The 24,062-nt window shown below is 63.0% G+C and overlaps 1 protein-coding gene across 12 annotated transcripts in view; it reads left to right on the top strand.

The window, feature by feature from the left end:
- Window positions 1-24,062, top strand: part of GSE1 (Gse1 coiled-coil protein) — a 408,579-nt gene that overhangs the window by 351,196 nt on the left and 33,321 nt on the right. For 6 of the 12 annotated variants that reach the window (XM_084905540.1, XM_084905545.1, XM_084905544.1 and 3 more), the window contains one exon: window positions 21,538-21,756. The exons of 4 other annotated variants lie outside the window; for them this stretch is intronic. In XM_084905540.1, coding sequence (XP_084761666.1) covers window positions 21,538-21,756 — 219 coding nt within the window. Of the gene's footprint in view, window positions 1-2,905; window positions 3,066-21,537; window positions 21,757-24,062 lie in introns of those variants that run through there. 2 more of the 12 variants (XM_084905549.1, XM_084905542.1) reach the window with 2 other exon arrangements.

The following is a 24,062-nucleotide window of genomic DNA, read 5'->3' on the forward strand; positions in this document are numbered from 1 at the left end:
CCAGCCAGCCAGTGGCCGCCAGCATTTTCTGGGCAAGGCGCGCACGCCCGGCTCGCTACTGCCCTCTAGCGGTCGTTTGGGGTTCCTGCAGCATCCCACTGCCTCTGTCGGCTGTGCTGGGTAGGGGAGACTCCAGGTGATAGCAGCTCCAGGCACAGACAGCGCACGTGACCTTGAGCAACTCTCGGCCCTCATTTCCTCATCTGTGAAACGGGATCCGACCACCCGTCTCTCAGTCCCGTGGAACCAGATGTCTACGGGGAAGGGAGGGATCTGCCAAACCCCAGAAATTAGCTAAATGATGTAACCCACAGCGGTCCCCTCCCCACAAATTTGTGTGGCCAGTGTGGTCATCCTCAAACAGGTGGGAGAATCGACTCCTCTCCTTACCGAGGCCTCCCCGGGGATGAAAGGAAATAAGTGGGAGCATCGTGTCCAGCGGAGGGGAGGTTGGGCCTAGGCAGGGTGTACTGACCTCGGGACCAGGCTAAGAGGAAACACCGGGCCAGGTGCGAGCTGTTCATTTGCATGTTACTCCCCTCCCCCCGCGGGCTGCAGTCCTGGTAGGAGAGGATTGGAAGCGACCCATGGGGTTTTATATTTTGTTTTTAAGGCCCTAGGCTAGCAGTTGGAATTGCCTCCCAAAGTCTTCCTCCCAGCCTCTCCCACTCCACCCCCACCCCATCCCCCACCCCCCCCCCACCTCCGGCGCTTGACTCCCCGCGGGGATGGAGGCACCCCGCCCCCCCAGGCCCCGGTGAATCTGCCGGCCATGGCAGGGTATGAATTACGGGAGGTGGGTACATAGAAGCATCAGAGGAGGCCAAGACCCAACAGAGCGAGGTGGGTGGTGACGGGGAGGCGCTCTCCCCGCGCCCTGCCAGGAATGGCTGGAGCCCGCAGGTAGGACCTAGTAACGGCCCCCCGAGTCCGTTTCCCTTTTCGTTTGTGGTCGGCCAGGAGCCTTGTGCAAGGCGGGAGTCCGGCCGTGTGCGCCCCCACTCCCAAATGCCCCAGCATGCACTCGGTCTAAGGTGTGGGCCAGGACAGTGGGCGGCTTGGGGGCGCCCCTCGACCCCCAGCGGGCACCCCGGCGGGTTCTGCACCGCGCTGGCGTGGGCCCCAGTGCTCCAGGCCCGCCAGCGTCCCCGGGAACAGATGGATGGGGGTGGCAGGCGCCCAGCGCTCCCTCCCTCCCATCGCAGTCCGGGCTGGCGCGGGGAGGCGGAGGGAGGGAGGGAGGGCGGGCGGAGAGCGGGGGTGACTGGGCCCGCGGGGACGGCAGCGTGAGCTCCTGCCAAGCGCGGCGCGGGCATGTCCCGGGGCAGGTTTGGGGCTGGCAGGAGCGCGGGCTGGCACCAGGCGCGGAAAGTTGAAACCCGCAGCGCGGCGCTTGGGCTGCCGCTTGGGGGGGCGGGGGTGTGCTTGTTTCTCTCCCCGCTTAGAAGCATGCATGCAAGCTGTAGATTAGAGAGGGTTTTCAAAGGAGGCTGTGCGAGGAGGAGACCCGGGGGCATCGAGGCCTCGCCGAGAGCGTTGGCCGCTCCGGGTCAGGGCCCGGGGCGCTGGAACACGCCGAGGTCGGGTTTGTCTCTGCAGGAAGCCTGCGGCATGAACCAGGCGCTTCCTGGAGACGCGGGGGGCGGGGGGCGGGAGGCGGGCGGGGTGGGGGGTGGGGGCCTGGCTCCTGGCTCCCGGGTGGCACTGGCCAGCGGGGGAGGGGTGTGAGCGGGGGCGGGGTGAGGCCGGGGAGGCCGGGGCCCGCCGTCACCCGCTGTGCCGCCCGTGGGTGCCTAGGAATGCCAGGACGCTCCCTGAGTCATTCCAGTCCGTCAAGTGCCTGGGTGAGGTAGGGTGCGGGGGTGCCAGGAGCAGGGAGGCGCTGCGCCGGGGCCGCAGGCCCAGTGGGCCTTGCCAGTTTCTGGAGGCGGGCGGCCTCGCCTCTGACCGCAACCCCAGCTACTTAATGATCTCTCTGGCTGAGCGGCGCCTCCTCCGGGGACTCTCCGGCCGCGAGGAGGACATTGTGGCCTTCCCAAAAGTTACTTAAAGAGGAGGGAGGCGGGGGGCGGACCGGTTGTTCAATGGTTAGAGCGTGGACCTCTGCGGGTTCGATTCCCGGGCAAGGGCGCGTTCCTCGCGGGTTCCCCAGCCCCATGTGTTGTTCTCACTCCCCCTCCTCCCTCACTTCCACTTTCTCTAGAAATCAATGGAAAAAAATACAGTCGGGTGAGGATTAAAAAAGGATTAAAAAACATACACACACACAGGAGAGGGGCTAGTGCCTAGAATTTTGGGAGGAAGGTGCAGAGGCCAAGTTCTTAACATTCAACCCTTTCATGGTGGGGCAACAGGGTCACGCATTTGCGGGGGGGGGGGGGGGTGGAGGGATACATGCACACAGCCTATCTCGTGCCCCTCCCCCTGCCAACACGCCCCGAAAGTCGCTCTCCAGAGCATGTGAGTTTGCCCGATCGTCCATTGCGCCAGGCACTGCTCTGGGCGCCGGGGAAGCGGTCCCCAGGCACGCGAGGGCGCTGCTCCCGTGGCGGGCTTGTTGGAAGTGACTGCGCCCCGCTTTGGGGACCCAGCGGCTGGTCTCGGACACCTCTGAGCCGTGGAGCCAGGGGGCCCCCCCGGGAACCTGAGGGCGGCACTTCTCCTACCTGCCGCCGGTGTCCTCGGCTCACCTGGCCGGCCCGGCGGGGGAGGGGGTGCGCCCGCGCGCCAGTGTCCCCGGCGCCCGTCGGTGCGCGCGCGCGCGTGTTTGCGGCTGAAACCCGACACCGCCGCCGCCGGGGTCAGGGCGCCGGGAGCGAGCCCGCCCGCGGCCCGGAGGGGGCGGCGTCGCGCTGGGTGTGTCCTCCGCGGCCGCCGCGGCAGCAGCAGCAGGTGTTTCTTGGCCGGGGCCCCGGAAGCTCCACCTCCCTCCCCAGCGGCCCAAGCCGCCGCCGCCGCCGCCGCCGCGCAGCCCGGGGTGAGATAAGCAGTTTAGACAAACACTGGACGGCGGTGGCTCCAGCATGTGTCCGCCGAGGCGGAGCGGCGGGGCCCTGGCATGAAAGGTGAGAGCGGCGGGCAGGGCAGGGGACGGGGCGCGGGGGGGGGGGGTCTTCCCGTCCTCCCCCTCCTCCTCCCCACGTCCCCCAGCGTCTCCTCTCCAAGTTTGCGGGTTCCGCGGGGGTGGCCGCCAACGGCTCCCGGGCAACTTCCCCCGGAGTGTGAGCCCTGATAAGAGGGAGCGGGCGGGCAGGCGACCAGAGCCCCCCCCGCCACCCGCCACCCGCGGGTCGCAGCCTAGGCGGCCTGGCCCCGGGCCGGGACACGGGCCCCCGCGGGGCGCGCGCTGGGTCGCCGCGTTCGGTGAGGGGCGCCTCGGGGCGAGCGGGGAGCGGAGGGGGGCGCCCCGCGAGGGCTCTGGGGGAGCTGTCGGCGCTCGGGAGCCGGAGTGAAAACTTTGTGGCGGCGGCGGAGGGGACAAGGGGGGGGGGGCGCGGCAGGTGCTGGCGGCGGCAGCCGCGTGGGGGGGTCCGGGGGGGGGCGGGAGAGGGGAGAAGCGGTTCGCCCGCTGGGGCCTCGCGGCTTAGGCTTTTTTTGTCTTGCTCCCCTCCCCCTCGCCTCGGAGTGGGGAGACCGCCTGGAGGGCGGGGCTGCAGCCTCCCGGGTCTCCGACCCCCGCGCCCTGCCTCCCCAGGGCGCGCCCGGGCCGGCCACTTCTCTCCTCCCTCCTCCCTCCTCCCCGCCTCATCGGAGCGGTTCCCTGCCCCTTCGCTTTCCGAAGATGGCTGCCCGGGCTCGGAGGTGGGAGGGTGATCGCATCCGCCGCCCCCCGCTCGCACTGCCCTTTTTCCCTTCCCTCCCCAGCCCTTCCTGCTCCGCCTGGATGCGCCTCCCCGCCCCCAGCCCTCCCGGGCGGGCGGCGGCGCTGATGGGCGGCGAAGGGCCCGACCGAGTGGAGCCGATTCAATTATATTGCAGCAGCAGCAGAGACACCTCCCCGGCTGCCCGCCCGCCTCGCCGGCAGGCTAATTAAATTCCCTTCGCGGAGGCGGAGCGGGCGTCGGGCTTGCCCTCCCACCTTCCCCTTCCGGCTCCGCGCCCCTCCTCCTCCGGAGCTCCGGGTGGGGGGAAAGGGGGATCCCTTAGGCTCCAGGCTCAGGTCGCGGGAAAAGGGTTCCTTGGATTGGGGGAAGGGATGCGCTCCACTCCCCACTTCATGGGGCGGAGGGCCCGGCCCCCTCCCCGCGATGGGCTGGGGGGGCCGCTGGAGCGCTGCCCTTGACGTTCTGAGGGCTGTGCCCCGGCCCGGAGCACCTGCCGGCCCCCAGCTGGGTGGTGGAGACCAGCCGGGCTTGAGTCCCTTTGGCTCTTGTTTGTAAACTAGCCTTTGTCTCCAGAGTGCGTCTACATACACTGAACCCTTGTTAACCCCTGCGGCGCCTTATCTGGGGCCCACACAGGTTAGGGTTTGGAAACCAAAAAGCTGGGAGGGACCACCCGATGAAAAGAAAAAAGGGGGGTTCCTTTTGTAAAGGGGCCGGAACAAAAGGCTTCGTGGGAACCTCCTGGCTCTCCAGAAGACTGGGATGGAGGGGCTGAAGGCCTTGGTGGGACACTGAAATAGGTACCCAGTTGGCTACTTGGGCCCTACCCCTGGGATTCTTAAAAGGCAAGGGATGGGGGGTTATCCTGAAGGGGGGGGGCAGGTGAGCAGCCCGCCTCTGGGCATCCCTCCATGTTACTTAGGCTTGAGGCACGCAAGCGTGGCTCATCCTGTGTTTATGGGCCACCTCCACCCGCAAGGATGGCAGAACCTGAGGCGCAGGCTGCCACCTGACTCAGCCGGGCCACGCCACGGGTGAGGGGCCCAGGGTGCGGGCTCCGACTGGCAGCTGTGTGTCATCCCAGCTGCTCTCTGCGCTGGGGAGGTGCCACCCCGCCCCGGAGGACTAGGCAGCACCCAGGAGGCGGTCTCTGCCAAAGCAACTGCACTGATAACGTCACAACGGCCTGAACCGGCAAAGCCCCTGCCAGGGGTGGGGGTGGGAGGCGAGGTATGGGGGCCCTGATGGCCTGTGGGGGGTTGGCTTTTGTCGCTTTGTCTGGAAGCAGGAGGCTGCCGGAGAGGAGGGGAAATGGGGCAGCTAGAACCAGCCAGAGTTTTGACACTTGGCGGTGTTCTTTCTGTGAGCCCCGGGGCGAGCAGCCAGGTGGGACCCGGCTGGGGTCAGCCCTGCCTTAGGCGGCCTGTCCCGGTTCCAGTCACAGTCATATCTGCGGGGCCAGGCTCTGAACGAGGCCAACAGGCTGTTCCCCGCAGCGCACGTCCTGACCTGCAGGCGACAGCTTTCAGAAGCCCAGCTTGTCAGAGTTGAAAAGGATTGATAGATTCCCCCGACTTGGTTTTCGAAAACTGCTGGTGACCACATCTTCGCAAACGCAGTTAAGCCAGAGGAGGGGTTCTCAACGCTCCCCCAGGTGACTCTAACGCACAGACCGGGCCCAGAACCAGTCCCCTGACAGATGAGTAAACCCAGGCCCAGGCCCGTGGGGGCCGGCACCAGAGCTCACAGCAAGGATTGGGCTCCTTTGGGAGCTCCTGTGGCCTTTGCAAAACTGTCCTCCAGCTGCCAGTGACTTCCCTGTCTCGGGGAGGTTCAGGGGCTACTAACAGGTCGAAGAGAGCCTTGTGGTTTCAGAAGAGAAGCTGCCTGCCCTGTGAGCAGAGTCTCCATAGCACCTCTCTGTGGCCAACCTGTGTCCTGCATCTGCAAGCTAGAGACCTCCCCAGCCCTCTGAGGTGCCCGCCTTCCCCTGCTCTTAGGTCCCGGCCCCTACGTAAGGGGTGGGTACTGACAGCTCCTACCTGCTTTGCCAAAAGAACGAAGGTGAGCAAGACGTGGCTGCTGCCTCTCTCCTTGCCCCAGGAACTCGCAGGGGCTTGTGGAGTCAGCTAGCAAGGCCGGTTTTTCCTGGCCCCATCTGAAGGCTTGGAATTCCCAGCCTGGGTTACGTGGAGTCCACACCAGGCTGGGGCTGGGTGGTAGAGCACGTTAATTGCCTCTGTTATGGCAACACGGCAGTCTCCAAGCCACAAGGCTGCGTGAGGCCGCCTGCCCCCTCCCCTGGTTGTAGGAGAGCCGTGTTTTGAACCTGCAGGGACCCACACTGGGGGTGACAGTTCGTGTGGTCACTGCGCTGAGGACCAACCACCCTTCTAGGCTGAATTCCTCCCCTCTCGCGGAGAGCCAGTGGGTCTCTGAGCTGCTGGCTCCACTTCCCCGCGCTGGTCTTTCTCCCCAGCCAAGACCACAGGCGGGAGGCGGTGTTTCAGAGTGTTCTTGGCGGCGAGACTTTATCGAGCGCCTCCTGTGAACCCAGCCTGCACTGGCTGCTGGGAGGTGCACCGGCAGGTAACACGGGAGTGTGTCCAGAGTCCTGGGGCACTTGAACCTCCCGTCTGCAGCTTCCGCCCCACCAGCCTCTTCGCTAGCACCTGCCAGGTGGAGCCACGGGCCTTCAGACTCTTGATCCTGGCCGTGTCTTTGCTCAGGCTGCTTCTGTATCTGGAATTTTCCAGCAGCTTCAAATCCCAGGGGTCCCTGTCCCGGGCCCCGGCCCTCCCCTCCTGATGCTTTGAGCAGGTTCCCAAGTTCACGGGGGAAGCTCCCGCAAGGAAAGTGGGAGGGCGCGAAGGGGAGGGCAGGGCGTTTGCAAGCATCTGTGGAACAGAGGAGAGCTGGCTGGCGCTGAGGCCTTGTGGGGCTCCAGCGGGGCCTGGGGTTTTCTGACAGGTGACTTTCAGCTGAGAAAAGAGTGTTTATTCTTGGCTGCACTTCAAAATCACCGGGGGAACCCCCAGGCCCAGGCTGGACTTGTGACCAGTTAAGCTCGCATTTTTAGGGTGTGGGGCCCAGATGTCTGTGTTTATAATTCCCCGCCCCAGGTGACTGCAGTCAGACGTGAGCTAGGAGGGCCTTCTGCTCTGGGGAGGGGGTAAGCAGTTTCTCCCCCTGGGAAGCCAGAATCTGCTCTCTCTACCCCAGAATCGATTGGGGCGACCCAGTGAGCTAGAGCCTGGGACCAGGCGCCCTCGCTTCGCTAGGGGCGGCAGTGGAAAAACACAGTGGGCATGGAGGCTTCTGATTACCCACAACCCACGGCCAGGTCCCTGGGTGGCTCTGGCCTTGGTACGAACCGGAGGTAACAGCCTGACGGTAACGCTCCTTACCTGGCCCAGGTGAGCCGGAGCCTTTCTGCTAAAGGGCCTGCAAGTGCAGAGTTATATTTGGACATGTGGCTTCTGTGTCTGTCTGGCGTGCCGGCCAGACCTTCTAATTCCGGAACCGGTTCCTCCAGCTGGAGAACTTGACGTGTGCATGAGGAATTGCACGTTGCAGTGGCTCTGAGGCTGCCAGAGCTGGGTGGGGGCATCCCACAGGGACAGATGATGACATAGACCCTCCCCCTGTAGCAGTCCTCCCAGCTGTGGCCCGTGGAGATAGAGAAGCCTTCGCTGCATTCGTGGGTTCAGTCCTGCCAATACGGAGGGCCAGCCGTTCATCCTTGACCTCCGTAACTCTGGTATCCTGGCATTTTAACTTCAGAGGCCCAGAGGACTACCCGAGCCCCTGAGCCTGCAGCCTGCAGTGTTTGAGGTGGGGAGGGGCTGCTGCCGCTTTCCCCACCATGACCCAAAGGCTCCAGGTGCCAAATTAGCCCCTGCTGCCAGGGTCCCAAAACCGTACTTGTGCGTACACGCTTGCACATGCCCATGCACACGTACCTTTCTCAGCCACCCTGGTGGCTGCACCCCGGGTCTGGGAGGAGGGAGGCACTTTTTCACACTGCTGCCCCTCCCCCAGCCCTGCCCTCAGTGTGCTCAGATGATAGGTCTGTGGCCACCGGCAACAATGAAAGAAATTGATCCACGAGCGTTGGTCAGGGCAGTATTGATGTGGGACAGGTTAAGCCGTCCCGAAGGAAAACCTGTGTGTCAAGCCGAAGGGGAGAGGCCTGCCTTTGTGCTCACTCCAGCCGTCACTCCTGGGGTCCCGGGCACCCTGACGTGCCCACTCAGCCCTTTGGTAACAAGAAGGACAGATGCCTTCGTGTGACGCCATCCCACGGTGTGGCTGTCTATGCCACGGCAGGTCTTGATCTGGGTTAATGAGCTGTCTCCCGGCTATAGCAACCAGGTGGGCATGTCCCTGGTTGTGTGGCCTCACTCTCTGTTTCGTCTGCCCTTGAGATGGGTCTGACGTTCAAGGTCAGGGTTGTCCCCATAACCGCTAGCCAGGAGAAACGGGGGTCCCCTGGGGCTCCTCTCCCTGCCTGAAGTCAGACAGCTGGTAATAGTAGAGAGAGAACAGAAGACCAAGGGATGAGTGGATTCATCCTACTGAATTCCCCCTGTGCTCTGAGCGCAGTTTTGTAACTCTCTTTGCTTGTGATGTGTGGCTTTTTACTACTCGCGAGACACGGCCGCTGCTGTGCTCACAAAGTTGAATACGGGTAAAACTGACTGGTGTCCCAAACTGGTCAGATGGGAACACTGGAGGGACTTCCGCCCAGAGGATGAGGTGCTCTGATCATTCCCTGCCCCCTCACCACTCTGCCCTTGGCCTCCGGGTTTTTAAAGAATTTCTCCTGGACCCTGCATGGCCCTCAGGGGAAGCCAAGGTGTGGGCTGAGGTGGTATGTTTTAGAGACCGACCCTCAGGCCTTTTACTTTATTTTTTTTAACCATAGAAGTATAAATAGCCAGTTGCTAAAAGTAGGCCTAAATATATGTCTTACAAGACTTTGTAAGACTAAGAAGGGCTCCTTGGTGGGGATGCCAGGCCCTGAGCCTGTACCTGAGGCACAGGGAGTGCATTTTAACTAACTAGCTGGTTCCCACGTTGGAACTGGTAGAACTGTGTTCCTCTCCCCAGCTGTCTTGTGTCTGGTGGGAGCGGGGCGGGGGGGGGGGGGGTGTCAGTGGGGTGTCAGGATGTCTGCAGCCAGGGCCCTCAGTGGACTTCGGGATTTCGTTTCACATCTACCAACAGGGTCTGCACCATTGGTGGCAATGCCCTCACAAGCCCGCGTGGGCAGGCTCACAGGGGCTCGGAGAGGAGGAAGGGTGGGAAGGCCTGAGCCCCTTAGGGAGCTGCTGGGAGCTCAGGGAGCAGTTGTGAGGATGCATTGCCTGCCCAACTGCAGCCAGTCACCCAGACCTTTATTGACCTGCCCCATTCTGGCTAATCGGCGTCTCTGTGCCCCTGGACCCTCCAAGAGGGGAGGAAAACCCTACATCCAGTAAGTGCTGTGCTTGAGGCCCTTATTGCATCCACAGCGGGTCTTGGGGTGGACTGGGTGGCTCCAAGGTATGACCCGAGAGAATTTGGTTACCTGTTTTGGGGCAGCACCTGAGAGACCGCTTTCGGATCTGAACGTCCTGCCAGGGTTCCTGGAACCTTCCAAGGTCCCAGTGGGAGCTAAGGGGGATGTTTATTTTTGAGCGGAGCCCAAAATTATTTAGACCCAGGCAACTGGGGACAGACAGACTGTGTTGCCGGAAGAAGGTGACTGACCAGCCTGCTGGGCCTGTGGCACAGTTGGGACTAAGGAGCTCAGAACTCATCGTTTGTGTCTGCTCTGCAGGCTTTGGCCCGAAGGCTCTGTTCCGCAGCCCATTTCGGCTAGAGGGCACTTGGTCTTTCTTTAGTGGGATGTTTACTGACGTGGGCATGGTACCCAGGGCTTTGAAGACGACACATGAGCCCCGGTGAAGAAACATCATGAAAGGACTTAGAGTTTTCTGAGTCTTACCTCTGATACCCTGTGTCCGCTCAGTGTGGGCAGAACGTGTGAGGAGAGGGTGTCAATGCTCGGGGTTTGGCGTGTAAAGAATCCATGTCATAGGCGTCTGTAACCATGGATGCCTCACATGTCCGTGGGGTTTACAGGTGGGCTTCTGTGACCTTAGTAAAACTGTATACAGAATTAACTCAGTAGGAGTATTTTTCTGGTAAAAGGTCTGGTCTGCGTACCATCTTGAGAATGGACCTTTTGGCAAAAGCAAAAACCATTTTATAATTTGAGGCTGGCCCTGGCTTGAATGAACTATTTTTTTTTTTTTAAATATATTTTATTGCTTTTTGCAGAGAGGAAGGGAGAAAGACAGAGAGCCAGAAACGTCGATGAGAGAGAAACATCGACCAGCCGCCTCCTGCACATCCCCTACTGGGGATGTGCCCGCAGCCAACGTACATGCCCTTGACCGGAATCGAACCCGGGACCTTTCAGTCCGCAGACCGACGCTCTACCACTGAGCCAAACCGGTTTCGGCTTGAATGAACTTTCTTTAAGAAAAAAAAATTTTTTTAATTTTACTTATTTACTGATTTCAGATAGGAAGGGAGGAGAGAGAGAGAAACATCCATGATGAGAGAGAATCATTGATTTGCTGCCTCCTGCAGGACCCCCACTGGGGATCGAGCTCGCAACCCTGGGCATGTGCCATGCATGACCAGGAATCGAACCGTGACCTCCTGGTTCATAGGTCGGTGCTCAGCCACTGAGCCTTGCCGGCCGGGCTGAGTGAACTGGCTTTGATACAGGCGAGACCCGCCTGCGGTTGGCACGTGCCAGGATCACGGCCTCCCGCCCGATGGCCCTCGGCCCCACGGCTGAGGGTGGAGGCCATGACCTCTCCCCCGAGTCTGGATTGAATTCAGATGTTGACATGTGCGCCGAGGGTCCCAGCTGCTGTATTGTGTTAAGTTCCTCCAGATGCTGTTCATCGCCTGAGCCCACAGGGCGGCCGCGTGGCATTGAGCAAGCAGACCAGCAGAGGTGACAGGGAGTGGCGGAGTGGCGGGGACTCTGGCAAGCTGGAGGCTCAGGGACAGCTCAGGGACAACGGCCACTCTCCAGATCATGGTTTTGCGGCTTCTGATTTTTTAAGAGAAACTGGAAATCTTCATTTTAAGTTTGTTTCCATTGATTTGCACTTAAAACAACACCCCTTCAGGGCAAATAAAAAAGATCTGTGGGTTAGAGGAGGCCTGCTTGGCTTTCCCTGCCTTCTCCCGTCCGGTCTTCCCCCTCAGGAATGCTAGACACTGAGCTTGGCCATGCAGCAAATGGGTCATCTGGCTGGTTTTCTAACCAGTGATCCATCCAGTCCCCCGACTCACTCCGGGGGGTGCCTGCCATTTGGGATTCTAAGCTCCCAGCCTGCCCAAACAGGGATGCAGGCGGCACCCTTTCCCACATTGAGTCTCGTCGCCTGGGAAGAGGTGGCTGGTGTGTGTGCTGGTCTCTGTTCTGCCGCTGAGCACCTTAGGGCTGGGGAGCCAGGGGGAGAATGCCCACGCCGCACAGCCGCCGACGGCGTTGGTCAGCCTGCACTCCCTGTCGGAGGCACAGTGCCCTTCCGATGGGTACACGGCAGAGCTCTCTGCCGGAGGAGCTTCTTTCAGAGGGATGGGCGGGAGCTGTTTGAACTCAGATTCCTGGGCCCAGCTGCCTCTGCAGGGAAAAAGCAAGAAGTGGGGAGGGGGAAGGGGGGTGTAGCTGGGACTGGCCAGGCAGCAGCCTCTGCTGCTTTCCCCAGTCGGGTTATAGGAAGGACCTGGCCCCGACCCCTGCCCTCCTGGCCTGTTTCCCCACCTGCTGGCCCTGGCCCGCCGGCAGCTCTGTGGAAACTGGGAGACAGTCAGTGTCCACTTCCTGGCCAGGCTGGGTTCCTCTCCCTTGGGGCCTCCCGTCCGCATCGGACACCTTTGACCCCCCCGCCCGCTTCCTGCACTCCGCACCTCCGGAGTCTCTGAAAGAAAGGGCCGCTTTGTGAGCGAGGCTCTGCCCGGAGGTGGCCTGGTTAGCTCAGGTGCCACGAGCTCACCCTGGTCGCTGCCAGGCTGTGTCCTAGGCCTGCTGTGGCCCCAGCAGGGATTCGAGGCAGGAGTGTGGGGATCGGGGTAGCGGGAGGTCCCAGGGCCAGGTTTTCATCTTTACAGCCTGGCTTTGTGTCATCTCTGGTGCTCACTGGTGCTCTGTAACATGGGGGCAGTGCACAGGTGGACGCTCCCACAGGACTGGGGTCTGCGAAATGGGAGGTTACCCTTGGTGTGTGTGCTTGCGGGGGGGGGAGTGGGGAGGTCCTTTCCAGTGTCTTCTCATTTTCAAAAGGACAATTCCAGTTCAGCAGCAAGGAAAACTGGGTTCCCATCCCGGCTCCTCGGCCTCTTAGGATGCCACCTGAGACAAGGGTGTGACCCTCTCCCAGCCTTGGTTTACGCATCTGTAGAGTGGGCGCAAGAGGCAGGATACACTCATGGTAGGGGCTCCTTGGCCCTGGGACCACTGAACCGGGCACATTGGATGTGGGGGTGATGGACGGGTGGGAATCGGGCCGTCTGGATCAGTGCTTGGCTCTCTGGGTTCAGTGTGACTCTGGGTAGCTTGCCTGACCTCCTGTCCGGTAGGGTCTGTTCATGGCATTTTTTAGGGAGGGTAGCTGATGCTCGGGGCAAAGTGTTCTAGAATGAGCAACTGGTTGTTAGGGAGTGGCTCCCAGGGAATGGCTCCGGGGGTTCAGGATGCTGGGCTGCAACAGTGACCTGGCCTCACAGCCTTTCCTTATCTTTATTGTTCTCCTCCTCGAGGCTTCAGGCCCTTCCAGGCCCCGAGGCTGCTGGTTTCCACCTCTCCCCACCCCTCCCAGGACGGCCCTGCCACCCCCCGAGCTGCTGCTCTGAGCCCTTCATCTGTCCTGCCCAGGCTGCTCCAGACTCAACAGCTTAGAATAATCTGTCAAATGTCGCTGCCATCTGTTGCCTGACTTCTGTCCTCCGCCTCCACCGGAACCTCTGGGACTCCCAGGCATCTGTGGCCTTGAACCTCAACCCCTAGGCTGTCCCTGGAGGCCTCTGTCAGCGGGCTGCCCTGGGCGCCAGCCCTGCACCCATCACTGTCCTTGCCGCCACTCTGTGGCTCCTACCCAGGACACCTCCCGCCGTGAAGCAGCAGCCTGGGTCTTGAGCCCTGTGGATCTGCCCCTCCCTCCCCTGCCCACCCCTCTCCTCCTCCCCCCTCCCACATGGTGCCCTCGCATTGAGTGACACCCTAGGGGTCTCTCCTGATAGCTCAAATGTTGCCCCCATCAACCCCCATTTGTTGCCACCGTGGGGGCATCCTGGGGCCTGGGCCAGACCCACTCACAGTTCCCTGGTGACCCCGGAATTAGCTTTGCCAACACCTCACCCTGTGGTGCCAGCTCTGGGGGGTGGGGGTAGACTTGCTCCTGGGGGTGGGCTCCCGTTCCCATCGATTAGGGTCTGGCAGACACTGTCTGCTCATGAGCTCCCGCCTTCAGCATTCTGTGGTGACTTAATAAGTGCTGCTGAGTGACAGGTCCGCGCCACGGGGAGGACAGCAACCTTGTTGTGAAATGAGCGGCCTTGTTATTCATTCCACTCCGGGGCCGGGGTCCCATGCAGACACACAGACTGGCCTCCCGCCTCCCGCCTTTCTGCCCCTTCCTCTTTTCTCTCCGCCTCTCTCCTCTCCCTCCCTGTTCTCTCTCTGCCTCCCTCCTTTCTCCCCCTCCCTCTTCTCCCCTGGCCTTCTCCCCCCCCACACACACTCCCCCTCCCGTCTTTCCTCTTCCTCCTTCCCCTCTTATGTCCTCTGGGTCCAGCTCTCTGGTTCCAGGTCAGGGTCCGGGCCATCTGCCGGGCCCCCTCCTGCTCCGGCAGTCACCGCAGGCCTCGGCTCTGCCTGCCGGCGACACAGGGCCTCAGCCGCGGGGAGTGATCCCAGTTCAGGGACCCGGGCCAAGGGGAAGGCCCCAGTCTGCCCTTAGAAGCCTGCCACCTGAGGGAGGGAGGGTGTCCTTAGTAGAAAAGGGACGTGAAGGCCCCCGCAGGCCACCCCTGTGCCTCCGGGAGCTGGAGGCCCTCCCCCGCTCTCCCAGCCTCCTCCCCGCCCCCGAGAAAAATGGTTTCGTGCGAGTGAGCGCGGAACACCCCAAGGCAAATATAATAATGAATTTATTATGAAGCCACTCATGCTCCCGAGATCACGTGGCCGCGCGCACAGCCTCCCGCCCGGTCTCCGTAGGGGGCGACCGGGCCCCGTGAAGGCGCCAGAAGCATCCATCCCCCTGTAGGTGGGGGCACGGGGGCCCCGAGCCAGGGGGGGACGCCCTGTATTTGTTCACAAACATTTCTCTCTGCGGTAATGAAAAATTACCAAGAGGGGTGATTAGAGAACGCACGTCCAGATTGCGCACCGGCCCGGACGCGAGGCCCCGCTGGGCCCGGCCTCGCGGGGTGTAATTACCCCAGGGGGGGCCGTCAGGGGCCGGGCGGATTGGTGCTTGAACCGGGAGCCAGCAGAAAATTCATCTCGGCTATTAGCTTGTAATTACAGAGCATGGAGGGAGCAGGCCTGAGGTCTGGAGCCGGGAAGAGCAGGGATGAAAGGAAGTGGTAATTATGGGGTCCACAGGAGGCCGGGAGGGAGGGAGCGCGGGAGGCTGAGTGCTGATTAATAAGGCTCCTCCACGGAGGCGGGCAGGCGGGCGGCGAGGGAGCCGAGCCCGGACCACGCTCCCCTCCGTGGGGGAGGGGGTGGGGCCTCCTCCCTGCTCTAAACCCTGCAGCTGGGAGCCTTTGGGTGGCGTGCACCCCACGGGGTCTGTGCGGGAGAACACAGGGCAAGGTGGGATCCCGGAAAACGCCCTGGGTGTTCCAGCAGGCCCGCCCCTCACACTCGGATCTTCCTTTCTTTTTTTACCCTTTTTTTTTTTTTTTTTTTTTTTTTTTTTTTTTAAGCTTTGGGCCGCTTCTGGTCATGTTGAGAACGCAGGCAGAGAGAGGAAAGTCTGGATTAAAGACACGGCGGTGTGTCAGAGGGAGCAGAAGAGGCCCACGCCTCCCCCGGGGTCCAAGGCTGCGCGGCCATCCCGCCTCCCCAGACCCTCGGCTTTGGTCACCCGTGGGTGCCTTGAGCCCGGGGCTTCCCTCTCCCTGCCCTCAGCCTCTGGCCAAAGGACGTGGGCTTTGGGCTCTGTGTGTGTGTGTGGGGGGGTGCACACGGGACAGAAAGCTGGGGCTCAGAGCGGTTGGAGGGGTCCTGGCGGCTTGAAGGGGCCCGGAGCTGTTGGATTTTGCCTCCGGGGGTCTGGCTGTGCTGGCTCTTTTCTCCTCCGGGAAGGGGACAGCGGGGACAGCGGAGGGGGCAGGAGGCCCTGTCTGGAGACACCAGCCTGGGATGCAAATGAGAAGGCCGGGAGGCCACGGAAACCAGCGCCTGCTTCTGAGGAGTCTGATGTACCCGGGGAGCTTGTACGAGGGGAGAGAGGAGGGCCCTGCCTCCCTGGGCGCCCCAGCCCCGGCCCTCATCCATCATTGGCCTTCACGCCACAGCTCGTTCCCAGCTGTTAGGATAATGAATTTACATGAGCTGATAATGTAGACAAGAACTCAGTCAATGGCCAGGAGCGGCAGAAGTTAATAAATACCTCTCTAATGAGGGCAGGGGGATCGCGCCCCAGGGCTTCCTAAGGGTGCAGGGGCCGCCCCCCCCCCCCCTCCCTTCCACCCACCCCTTAGCCTCCACAGTCATAGTGCCTGGCCTCAGCCAGAGAACAGCTGTGTGTGTGGGGGTGCCCAGGTCCACCTTTCTGGGCAGGACCTGAGCGGGGGGGGGGGGGGGGGGGGGCTGTCACAAAGCAGCAAGCAGCCCTGAGTGACCCCCGGCCTGTACTAAGGAAGAAGTGGGGGCTCTGTACTTCCTTAGTACAGGCTGGGGGTCACTCAGGGCTGCTTGCTGCTCTGCCCCCAACCCCCCCCCACCCACACACACACACAGGGAACTGGGTGTCCCTTTCCGGAGGAGAAAAGAGCCAGCACAGCCAGACCCCGGGAGGCAAAATCCAACAGCTCTAGGACCCCTTCAAGCTGCCAGGACCCCTCCCTCCAACTGCTCTGAGCCCCAGCTTTCTGCCCCCCCACCCCCAGCAGAGCCCAAAGCCCACATCTTTTTTTTTATATATATATATTTTATTGATTTTTTACAGAGAGGAAGAGAGAGGGATAGAGAGTTAGAAACATTGATGAGAGAGAATCATCGATCAGCTGCCTCCTGCACAACCTCTACTGAGGATGTGCCCGCAACCAAGGTACATGCCCTTGACCGGAATCGAACCTGGGACCTTTCAGTCCGCAGGCCGACACACTATCCACTGAGCCAAACCGGTTTGGGCTAGCCCAGCCCCCGGGCTCACAGCACCCAGGGTCTCTGCCTCCCCCCCGCCCCCCCTTTGCAATTTGGCCTGGTCTTCCTGTCCTAGGTGTGCGGGAGCTGCCGTCCGGCTGCGGTGTTCCCCGGACCCCCGCGGAGGCGCACATGCTGGGGAGGAATGCTAATTTTAGACGCCTAATGAGGCTGCTCATTTGGAATTCTATTTTAAGTGACCTGACATCAGCAGAGCAGCTTTCCTGGCTTGTAGCTCTTGGAGCCCATGGCTGACACCATGGCAGGGACACTGGCTATGGGGGACCCCCCCTCAGGAGCCCCGGGGGGCTCTCCAGGGGGGACACAGGCCACTGGCCGGGTTTGGGGAGCAGGCGCCAGGCTTTGTGTGAAGATGGGAGGGCAGGCTCAGTGCGGGGAGGAGGGGTGTCACAGTGCGGATGCCGGCGGGAACTTGATGACGACATTCAAGGGGTGACTGACCCAGGAGAGGAAGAAGAGGCAGACCTGGCCGTAGAGGGGGGCAGTAGGTGAGTGAGGGCTTGGGTTTGGGTTCCGTTCAGCAGGGACACCCCAGTTCCCTTGGCTCCTGCACCTGGCTGGCTGGCGCCCCTTGTCGGGGACACCCCCATGCTCCTGTTGGCTGCGCCAACTTCACGCAGGCGAGTCTCCATCTCTTTGAGGGCCCCCATTTTTTTTTTTTTTTTTTTTTTAAAGCTGCTTCGCTGCAGAAATACTAGAGAGACTTTAAAAAGGACCAAAAAGAGATCTGCTCCTCTTGCTGCCAACTGAAGACACCCACCCCGGCCATAAGGGACGTGTGACATTTTGGGGCCTGGCCTGGGATTTGCCCTGTGGCACACCACCTGCCCATCCAGCACCTCTGTGCCATCCTGCCCAGCACTGGCAGCTGGCAGTCACAGCATGTTCACCCGGGCTGCCAGCTGGCCAGCCTGTCAACACGGCCACTAGGCAGTGACCTCACATCTGCTCCCCCGGCCTCTGGGGCCGGTCACTGGGAGGTGCACCAGTTACATGGCCCGTCCTCGCTGCCCCGCTCCTCCTCCCCGTTTGCGTGCGCTGCACGCCAGGTGGGTTCCCGGCAGGCAGAGCCCATCCCGCGCTCGGCCCCAGGATGGGTCTGGATCTGGCCCTGACCTCGGAAGTGGGATGGAGGTGCTGTGTGTGAGTAACCCGGTCTGCTGCTGATCGTGTTAGCCCTTGGATCCAAGCCTGCCCTCCCCCGTCTGTAGAATGGGCACAAAGACTCCTTTGTCTTAGGGTATTTGGGATTTTAAGAGGTGGCCACGTCTCTAAGGGATGGGGGTGGGGAGGGGTGATTGATGGCATCAGACAGGACTCTGTGGGTAAAGGCTAGACAATCAGGTGGCTGAACTTCTTGGGCTTCAAGAAAGAAGGGAGATACGGGCAGGTTGAGAGGGTGGGTCCTGATGAGACACACAGTCAGTGACACTCAGTGATGCTGCGTAACAAACGATCCCAGACTTAAAAGCAGTCAGGGCCTTGGGAGCAGCTCAGCTGGCAGTTCTGGCTCCGTTGCAGTGAGGCTGTCATCGAGCTGCTGCCTGGGCTTTTGTCTCACCTGGAGGCATGACAGGGGCTGGAGGAGCAGCTGCCAGGATGGCACCTCGCACAGCCACTGATGGGAGGGCTTGGCGCTCTGAAACACGGGTCCTCCGTGGGCTGCTTGAGCATCCCCACAGCATGGCAGCTGACAGCCCTCAGCTCACGTGATCGGAGGTAACGGAAACCTCAGAAAGCGAAACTGTCCGGCGAGCTGCTGTGGTAAAAAAAAGGTTTTAGCTCACCGGGCGTGTATATGCCTTTGGTCAGACGTCAGGGTTAGGTCTCAGCCTGGGCGGGTAGTGTCGGGAGCGGTCAGAATGCTGTGTCTGAGCCCAGGAAACAAGGTTCGAGTCCTCTTTGTGCTGCTTACCTGTGTGGCCCTGAACCACCTGCATGGCCTTCACCGGTGTGCAAACAGCTCCTGGCTCCAGTTTCCCCACTGGCACGCTGCTGGCCTCTGGGCAATGCCGGAGGCCGGGAGGAGTGGGCACAGGGAGGGATGGTAGGCGGTGGCTCTGCCGCTGCGGCCTCTCCCGGGCTATCCTGAGAGGGGACCCGGGGATTGGGGTGACCTCTGAGGATTGCTCCGATTCCCTGGGGTCCCTCCTCACACACCTCATCTGCCAAGCGGCCCTTCCTCTGAGCTCCTGGTCAGGACCTGGTAAACGCGAAGCCCTGCTTGGGGCCCCAGAGAGGCAGGCCCCCATCTTAGCATCTGTAGACAACCCCCCAGTTGATGCATTGGTCCTGAGAACTTGGGGACTGCCCACATCAGCTCTGGTGTGTGGGGACACATCCTTGGTGACCCTGTGGGCAGCAGGACACGAGCTCTAGTCCCTGGTGTCCTGGGTGTCAGCCTTCACCAGCTGCCGCTGCTGCCCGCTCAGGGTCATGGACCTGGCCCTCTGCCCGAGGCCTGCATGCCAGGCTCGGCCTGGCTGTCCTCAAGGCCTGGGGAAGGCAGCAGCAGGAGGAGGGGCAGCGTTGGGGTACCCCTGCACCCCCCTGCCAAGCAGTGCATAGACTTCTGACACCGCCTCGCCTCTCTCCCTCGAAGCCCCCCCCCCCTTGGGGGGGTGCAGTAGGCAGCCTCTGCCCTGGTTGGCTGAGCCTGACCTGTGTGGCCTTGGCCAGCCCCCTCACCCGCCCGGACCTGGGAGAGGGTTTTTGCCCCAGTTGGCGGATGGGCTGTACAATGACAAGTGATCTGCCCCGCTCTGAAGCCCAGCACGTAAATGAGCTCCGGGACTGACCTCAGCGAGGCAGACTTTCTCCTTATCTCCGTGTCACAGACCAGGGGATGGGGCTCAGTGAGGGGAAGGGACTGGCCTGAGGGCTGCGGGGCCAGGTTAAAGGCCCGGCGCCTGGCCGCTGAGTCAGTGCTGAGCCCTCACCTCCGGCCCCTGCTTTCTGCTGACTCGTGGTCTTGGCCGCACCTCCCACCCTCCGTCCCTGCTGGCCATGGGGCGCGGGGGGGGGCGGCGCACCGAAGGCACCTGGGGCCAGGCTTCCGGAGCACGTTGTCTGTGTGCTCCCTGGCCCTGGAGCGGCTGGCGGGGCGCCAGGCGGGCTGAGAAAGGACGCTTGTCAGAACCTGTGCTTTCTGGCCATCCGGCTGCTAGGTAGGGGCAGGAACCCTGGTTCTGGGGTTTCTCTGCTGGGTTCCAGGTGACTGGACACGTGGCTCCCTCTCCCCACCCCCACCCCTGCCCTTCCAGAGAGAGGAGGACACCAGGGGTCAGCCGCGGGTCGGTGCCTGGGCCGCTCCGGGGCTGCTGCCGTGGGCGCTGCTGCCCACGTGACCCGCCGGCAGCTGGGAGGCCAGCCTGCTGGCTGTGGGCGCAGGGCCCTTGAGGGGGTCCTTTGTTCCCGAGGTACAAGCCCTGACCCGGAAGAATGGTGTTCCCTCGAGCCCGCGCCTGCCTCAATATTGTCTTTTATGCGTCAGCTGCTTCCCCCACCCCACTGCCACCGCCATGCACCCGGCCCGCTGCTGCGATATTCTCCCTGCCCAGCGGGGACTGACGGCTCCAGCATGGCCGGGCTCTCTGGGACCCGGGGCTGGGGCGTATGTTCCCAGGAAGTAGGGGGGCTGGTCTCGGGGCCTGCCCCTGTGCTCAGCTGGCCGCCTGGGGAGGGCATGACCGCAGGTTCCAATCGGACCCGTTTAGACTTGGCACAGAACCTCCTGCAGAGGTGAGGAGGGCTCTGGGTGGGGGACCACCGCCTGGGGTGGACCTTGCTCCCACGCTTCTGCCTTGCTGTGTTCTTGGGTGTTCTGTGCTTGTGCGTGCCCCACCCCCACCCCCATGACTCCATGAACCCCACTCTCCCACCCCCGGACGACCCCGCGGCCTTCCCAGGCCCCTGTCTGAGGTGGTAAGGTAATTGCCGCTTCCTGCGCGTGACCTGTTGCCCCCGCCGGCTCCGAGGCCGCCGGCCTTGATTTACTCCCTGGAATCGCACCGCAGCGAGGGAGCGGGGCCTGGGCCTGGGCAGGTGGCCCCAGAGGCAGGAAATGTTCCCGGAGAACTTATTTATGGCGTCCTCTCCCGCCCAGGACCCAGCGGGGCTGATGGATGGGGCGGGCGGGGCAGGGCAGGCTCCGCCTCCTCGCTGACACTTGAATGGGCCTGGGAAGGCCGGGCTGTGATTAGGTGGCCCAGTCCTCCCGCGTGGCGTCTGAGGTCACCCTGGTGGGCGGCCGCTCCTTGGCCGGCGTGGCCTGACCCCGGCCCCCCCGTGTGTGTGGAGGAGAGGGTTCCCCGCCGGTGCCGGTTAGGTCTGCCGTTCCGAATCGTGAGCTTCTCCACAGGGCCTGCACCCGGTGAGGGAGCACAGCGGGGACTGGACACTGTGTTCTGCCCCCCACGTCCCCCTCCACCGCCGACGGCCCATCCTCCACAGCCTGTGTTCGGAGGCACCCCCTCCTCGGGAGACCATTCAGGATCCCCGGTGGCTTTGGGACTCAGGAGGGCATGGTGGCGACAGACCAGGCCTCCAGGCCACCTGCCACCTCCGTGCACCCGCCCCGTGCCCCCAAGATCTTTTCCCTGCCGATGGCACCGGCATGGCCTGGCTCCCGGGGATGCGTGTTCAGGGGAAGTGGGTGTGCCGGTCTTGGGGGCCTGCCTCGTAGGGGCCCCCATGCTCAGTCAGACGCTGGGTCTGCACTGTCTGAGCCTCTGTTTCCGTTTTTCTAAAATGGGGACGGTACCAGTGCCAGCCTCACCGGCTGTGCCAGAGGCCTGGCAGGAAGGTTACCCGTGAGCTGCTGGCCTGCTCGTCTTCGTTGTCACTGCTAGTTTGGCTGGCCCTGCCCCTTGCCTCCGTCTCCCTCCCCGAGGCCGGGTCAGGGATGATTTCTGCCGCTGTCACATTCCCCCAGGCCTGCCCAGCGGCACTGGAGAGGTTGTAGGGTTGTGCAGGTGGAGCCATTGGGGTGCATACCTGGTTCTTTAATTACGGGCCCAGGAGGGTGGGGGGTCCCTGGGCCCTCGGGGCCACTGGCCGGACTCGCGGCCCATTCTCTCTGCAGCGCTGGCTCTGTCTGCTTTGCCTGCCTCTCCTCTGGGGCCATCCAGGCCGCTCCTGCTCCCTGCATGCCGCCCGCTGGCCGGACCCCTGAGCCCCGGACCCCGCTCTGGTGCTGGCCTCCTGCTCTCTGGGTGACCTCTGGTTCTTCTCTTCCTGTTTCAGGCATGAGCCATGAGCCCAAGTCCCCTTCACTAGGAATGCTTTCCACCGCGACCAGGACCACCGCCACCGTCAACCCCCTCACCCCCTCGCCGCTCAATGGCGCCCTGGTGCCCAGCGGCAGCCCCGCCACCAGCAGTGCGCTGTCGGCCCAGGCCGCGCCGTCCTCCAGCTTTGCCGCTGCGCTGCGCAAGCTCGCCAAACAGGCAGAGGAGCCCAGAGGTAAGAGGCGCACGCCAGGCCACGGCCGAGGGAGGGAGAGGAGGCCCCGGTGTCCTCCTGCCAGGCCGCTCCACTCCGCGCCAGGGGCGGCCCGGGAAGCAGCCGGTCCCACGCGCGGGAGCCAGGGCTCCGGTCCCCTCCGGGTCTCCTTGTGCCGGTTCCGTCTGGTGGGAGTCGCACAAGGAGCTGCAGGCCTCCCGGACCCCTGCCCGGCCAGCGGGCCACCCAGCCGTGGGCACCTCTGCTTGGCTTCTGCTTTTGCTCTGCCCCTGCCTCTCTCCTTCCTGGGCTCCAGGGGCCACCGTGGGGGTGTCAGCGGTGGGATATACGCCTGGCTGGGGAAGGTAGGCCTCGGGGGAGTGGCCTCGGGGGAGTGCTGAGCCCTGACCCGCCTCCCCGGGACCTTTGGGAGCCCACTCCCCAGAGAGCCATGTGCTCCAGGCTCTGGTACCCACTTCTGGGAGCAGAACAGGGGTGCTGGGGCGTGGACAGGGCTGGTGTCGCCTAGCGGTCCAGAGCCCTAGCTCCTGGTGTCTTTCGGGCAGTGACGTGCTGTGTGACATGGGCAAACGCTGACCCTCTCTGAGCTCCACTCTTCGTGTTTGAACCCTGAGGCTGTCTGTGCCTCTGGCTCCGGGCACTCCTCAGGATGGGCGTCCTGCTTGCCCCCGGGGTAGTTCTGGTCAAGGGCAGCTGGTTCCACGCGCAGGGGTGGGGGCGGTTTCCACCGCGCTGCCAGGAGACCTGGGCCCGTGCGGATTCTGGGGCAGGCCTCTTAGGCACCCTCTGCACTTACTGCCAGGAGGAGGGGGCCCACATCTGGGGCGGAGAAAGTGGGCGCTCTGGGTGCCTCTGCCCGTCGTCTGCCTCGCCCCAAAGGCCCCCAAGCCTTGGCATCTGGGTTCCAGGGCCCTCGGAGGCGCCCAGGAAATACGTGAGCAGGAAGGACCCGTGGCCTCAGCTCAGTGGCACAGACATTTGCCCTGACCTGGGTTTGCTGGGGGTTCTTCCAGCTCTGAGATCTCGTTTCTTCCCAGCCCCTTGTACGACCTGGGTTTGGGATGGAGGGGGAAGTGTGAGGGGAATGAGCTTAGACTCGATGGGCAGGGTGGCATTGGCCCAGGAGGGAGGACCACTGGGGCCTGCTTTCATGCCCACTTGCGGAGGGCTGCCCCGCCCACTGGGCAGTGTAGCTGCCAGCAGACCTTCCACGCCGCTGCACGCACACCCCTCCTCACCCTCACGCCGGCCTGGGGGCCCCATGGCCACTTCTGAGCGGCAGGCTGCAGGCCATGCCGTGACGGCATCGGTGTCGAGAGGCCTGGCTGCCTGGGCTCACAGGGCACCACCCAGCTGGAGGGCAGATGCCCAGAGGAGGCAGCGAGCTGAGCCCTCTGTCTGGACCCGCCGAGGCCCCAGACCGGACAGCCGGGCAGGCTGCAGGGCACACAGCTGGGATTGAGGCTCGGGGTCTCCTCACAGCCAGGGAGGAGCCCCTGGGGCAGAATTTGCCCGGCAGCTCCCTGCTCTGGCTGTCTTCTCCGAGAGCGTTCCAGAAGACAAAGGAACGGCTGGCATGGCTTCCAAAGCGGCATGTGGGAGGGTGCCGGTCCCACCGGGGCTGAGTCACCCCGAGGGTCAGGGCTGCAGCGAGCAGCTGTGTCCGCTCCCGGCCCGCTGGGCTCGCGTCCTGGAGTGACACCCCGCAGCTGCAGAGGACACGGCAGTGAAAGGGCACACGTCCCTCCTCGCCAGGGCAGGTGGTGGAGCGGCCTGCAGATGTGGGCCCACGTGGAGGCCGGGGGCCGGGTGCGGGGGCTGCCGCAGGCTGGCCCGGCGTCTGGCGTGCGTGGTGGCCCAGGAGGCAGCCGGTGTGCTCGAGGCTGCCGGGCCTCGCTGGCTGGGAACAGAGTGTGCTGCTGACGGGGGTCAGGCTCCGAGGCGGCAGCAGGGTGTCAGAGAGGCAGTTGAAGGCTGGTCTGAGCTCTTACCATTGTCAGAGCGCGGTGCCTGCCACTGGCTCGCTGCCTTGTGCTGGTCCTGTCTTCCCCTGGTTCTGCTGAGAAAGCTTACGTCTGGGTGGGGCTCAGCGTCTGTGGGCCTTGGGGCAGTATTTGGACCCCAGGATGCTCTGGTCCTCAGGCGTTGCCGTGTGTGTGTGCCTGGGCCTTGCACCTGGTTGTGGCAGCCACCAGCAGAGTGTGAGTGCTCGAAGCCACGGCAGGGAGCTCGGTTTGCAATTCTCTAGTCGGGGGCTGATTTAAAGGAGGGAGGTGCTGAGTTTTACCCTGCGGTACCTCCTCTGG

Source organism: Pipistrellus hanaki, assembly GCF_964339955.1.
Source record: "Pipistrellus hanaki genome assembly, chromosome: 15".
Classification (NCBI taxonomy): domain Eukaryota; kingdom Metazoa; phylum Chordata; class Mammalia; order Chiroptera; family Vespertilionidae; genus Pipistrellus; species Pipistrellus hanaki.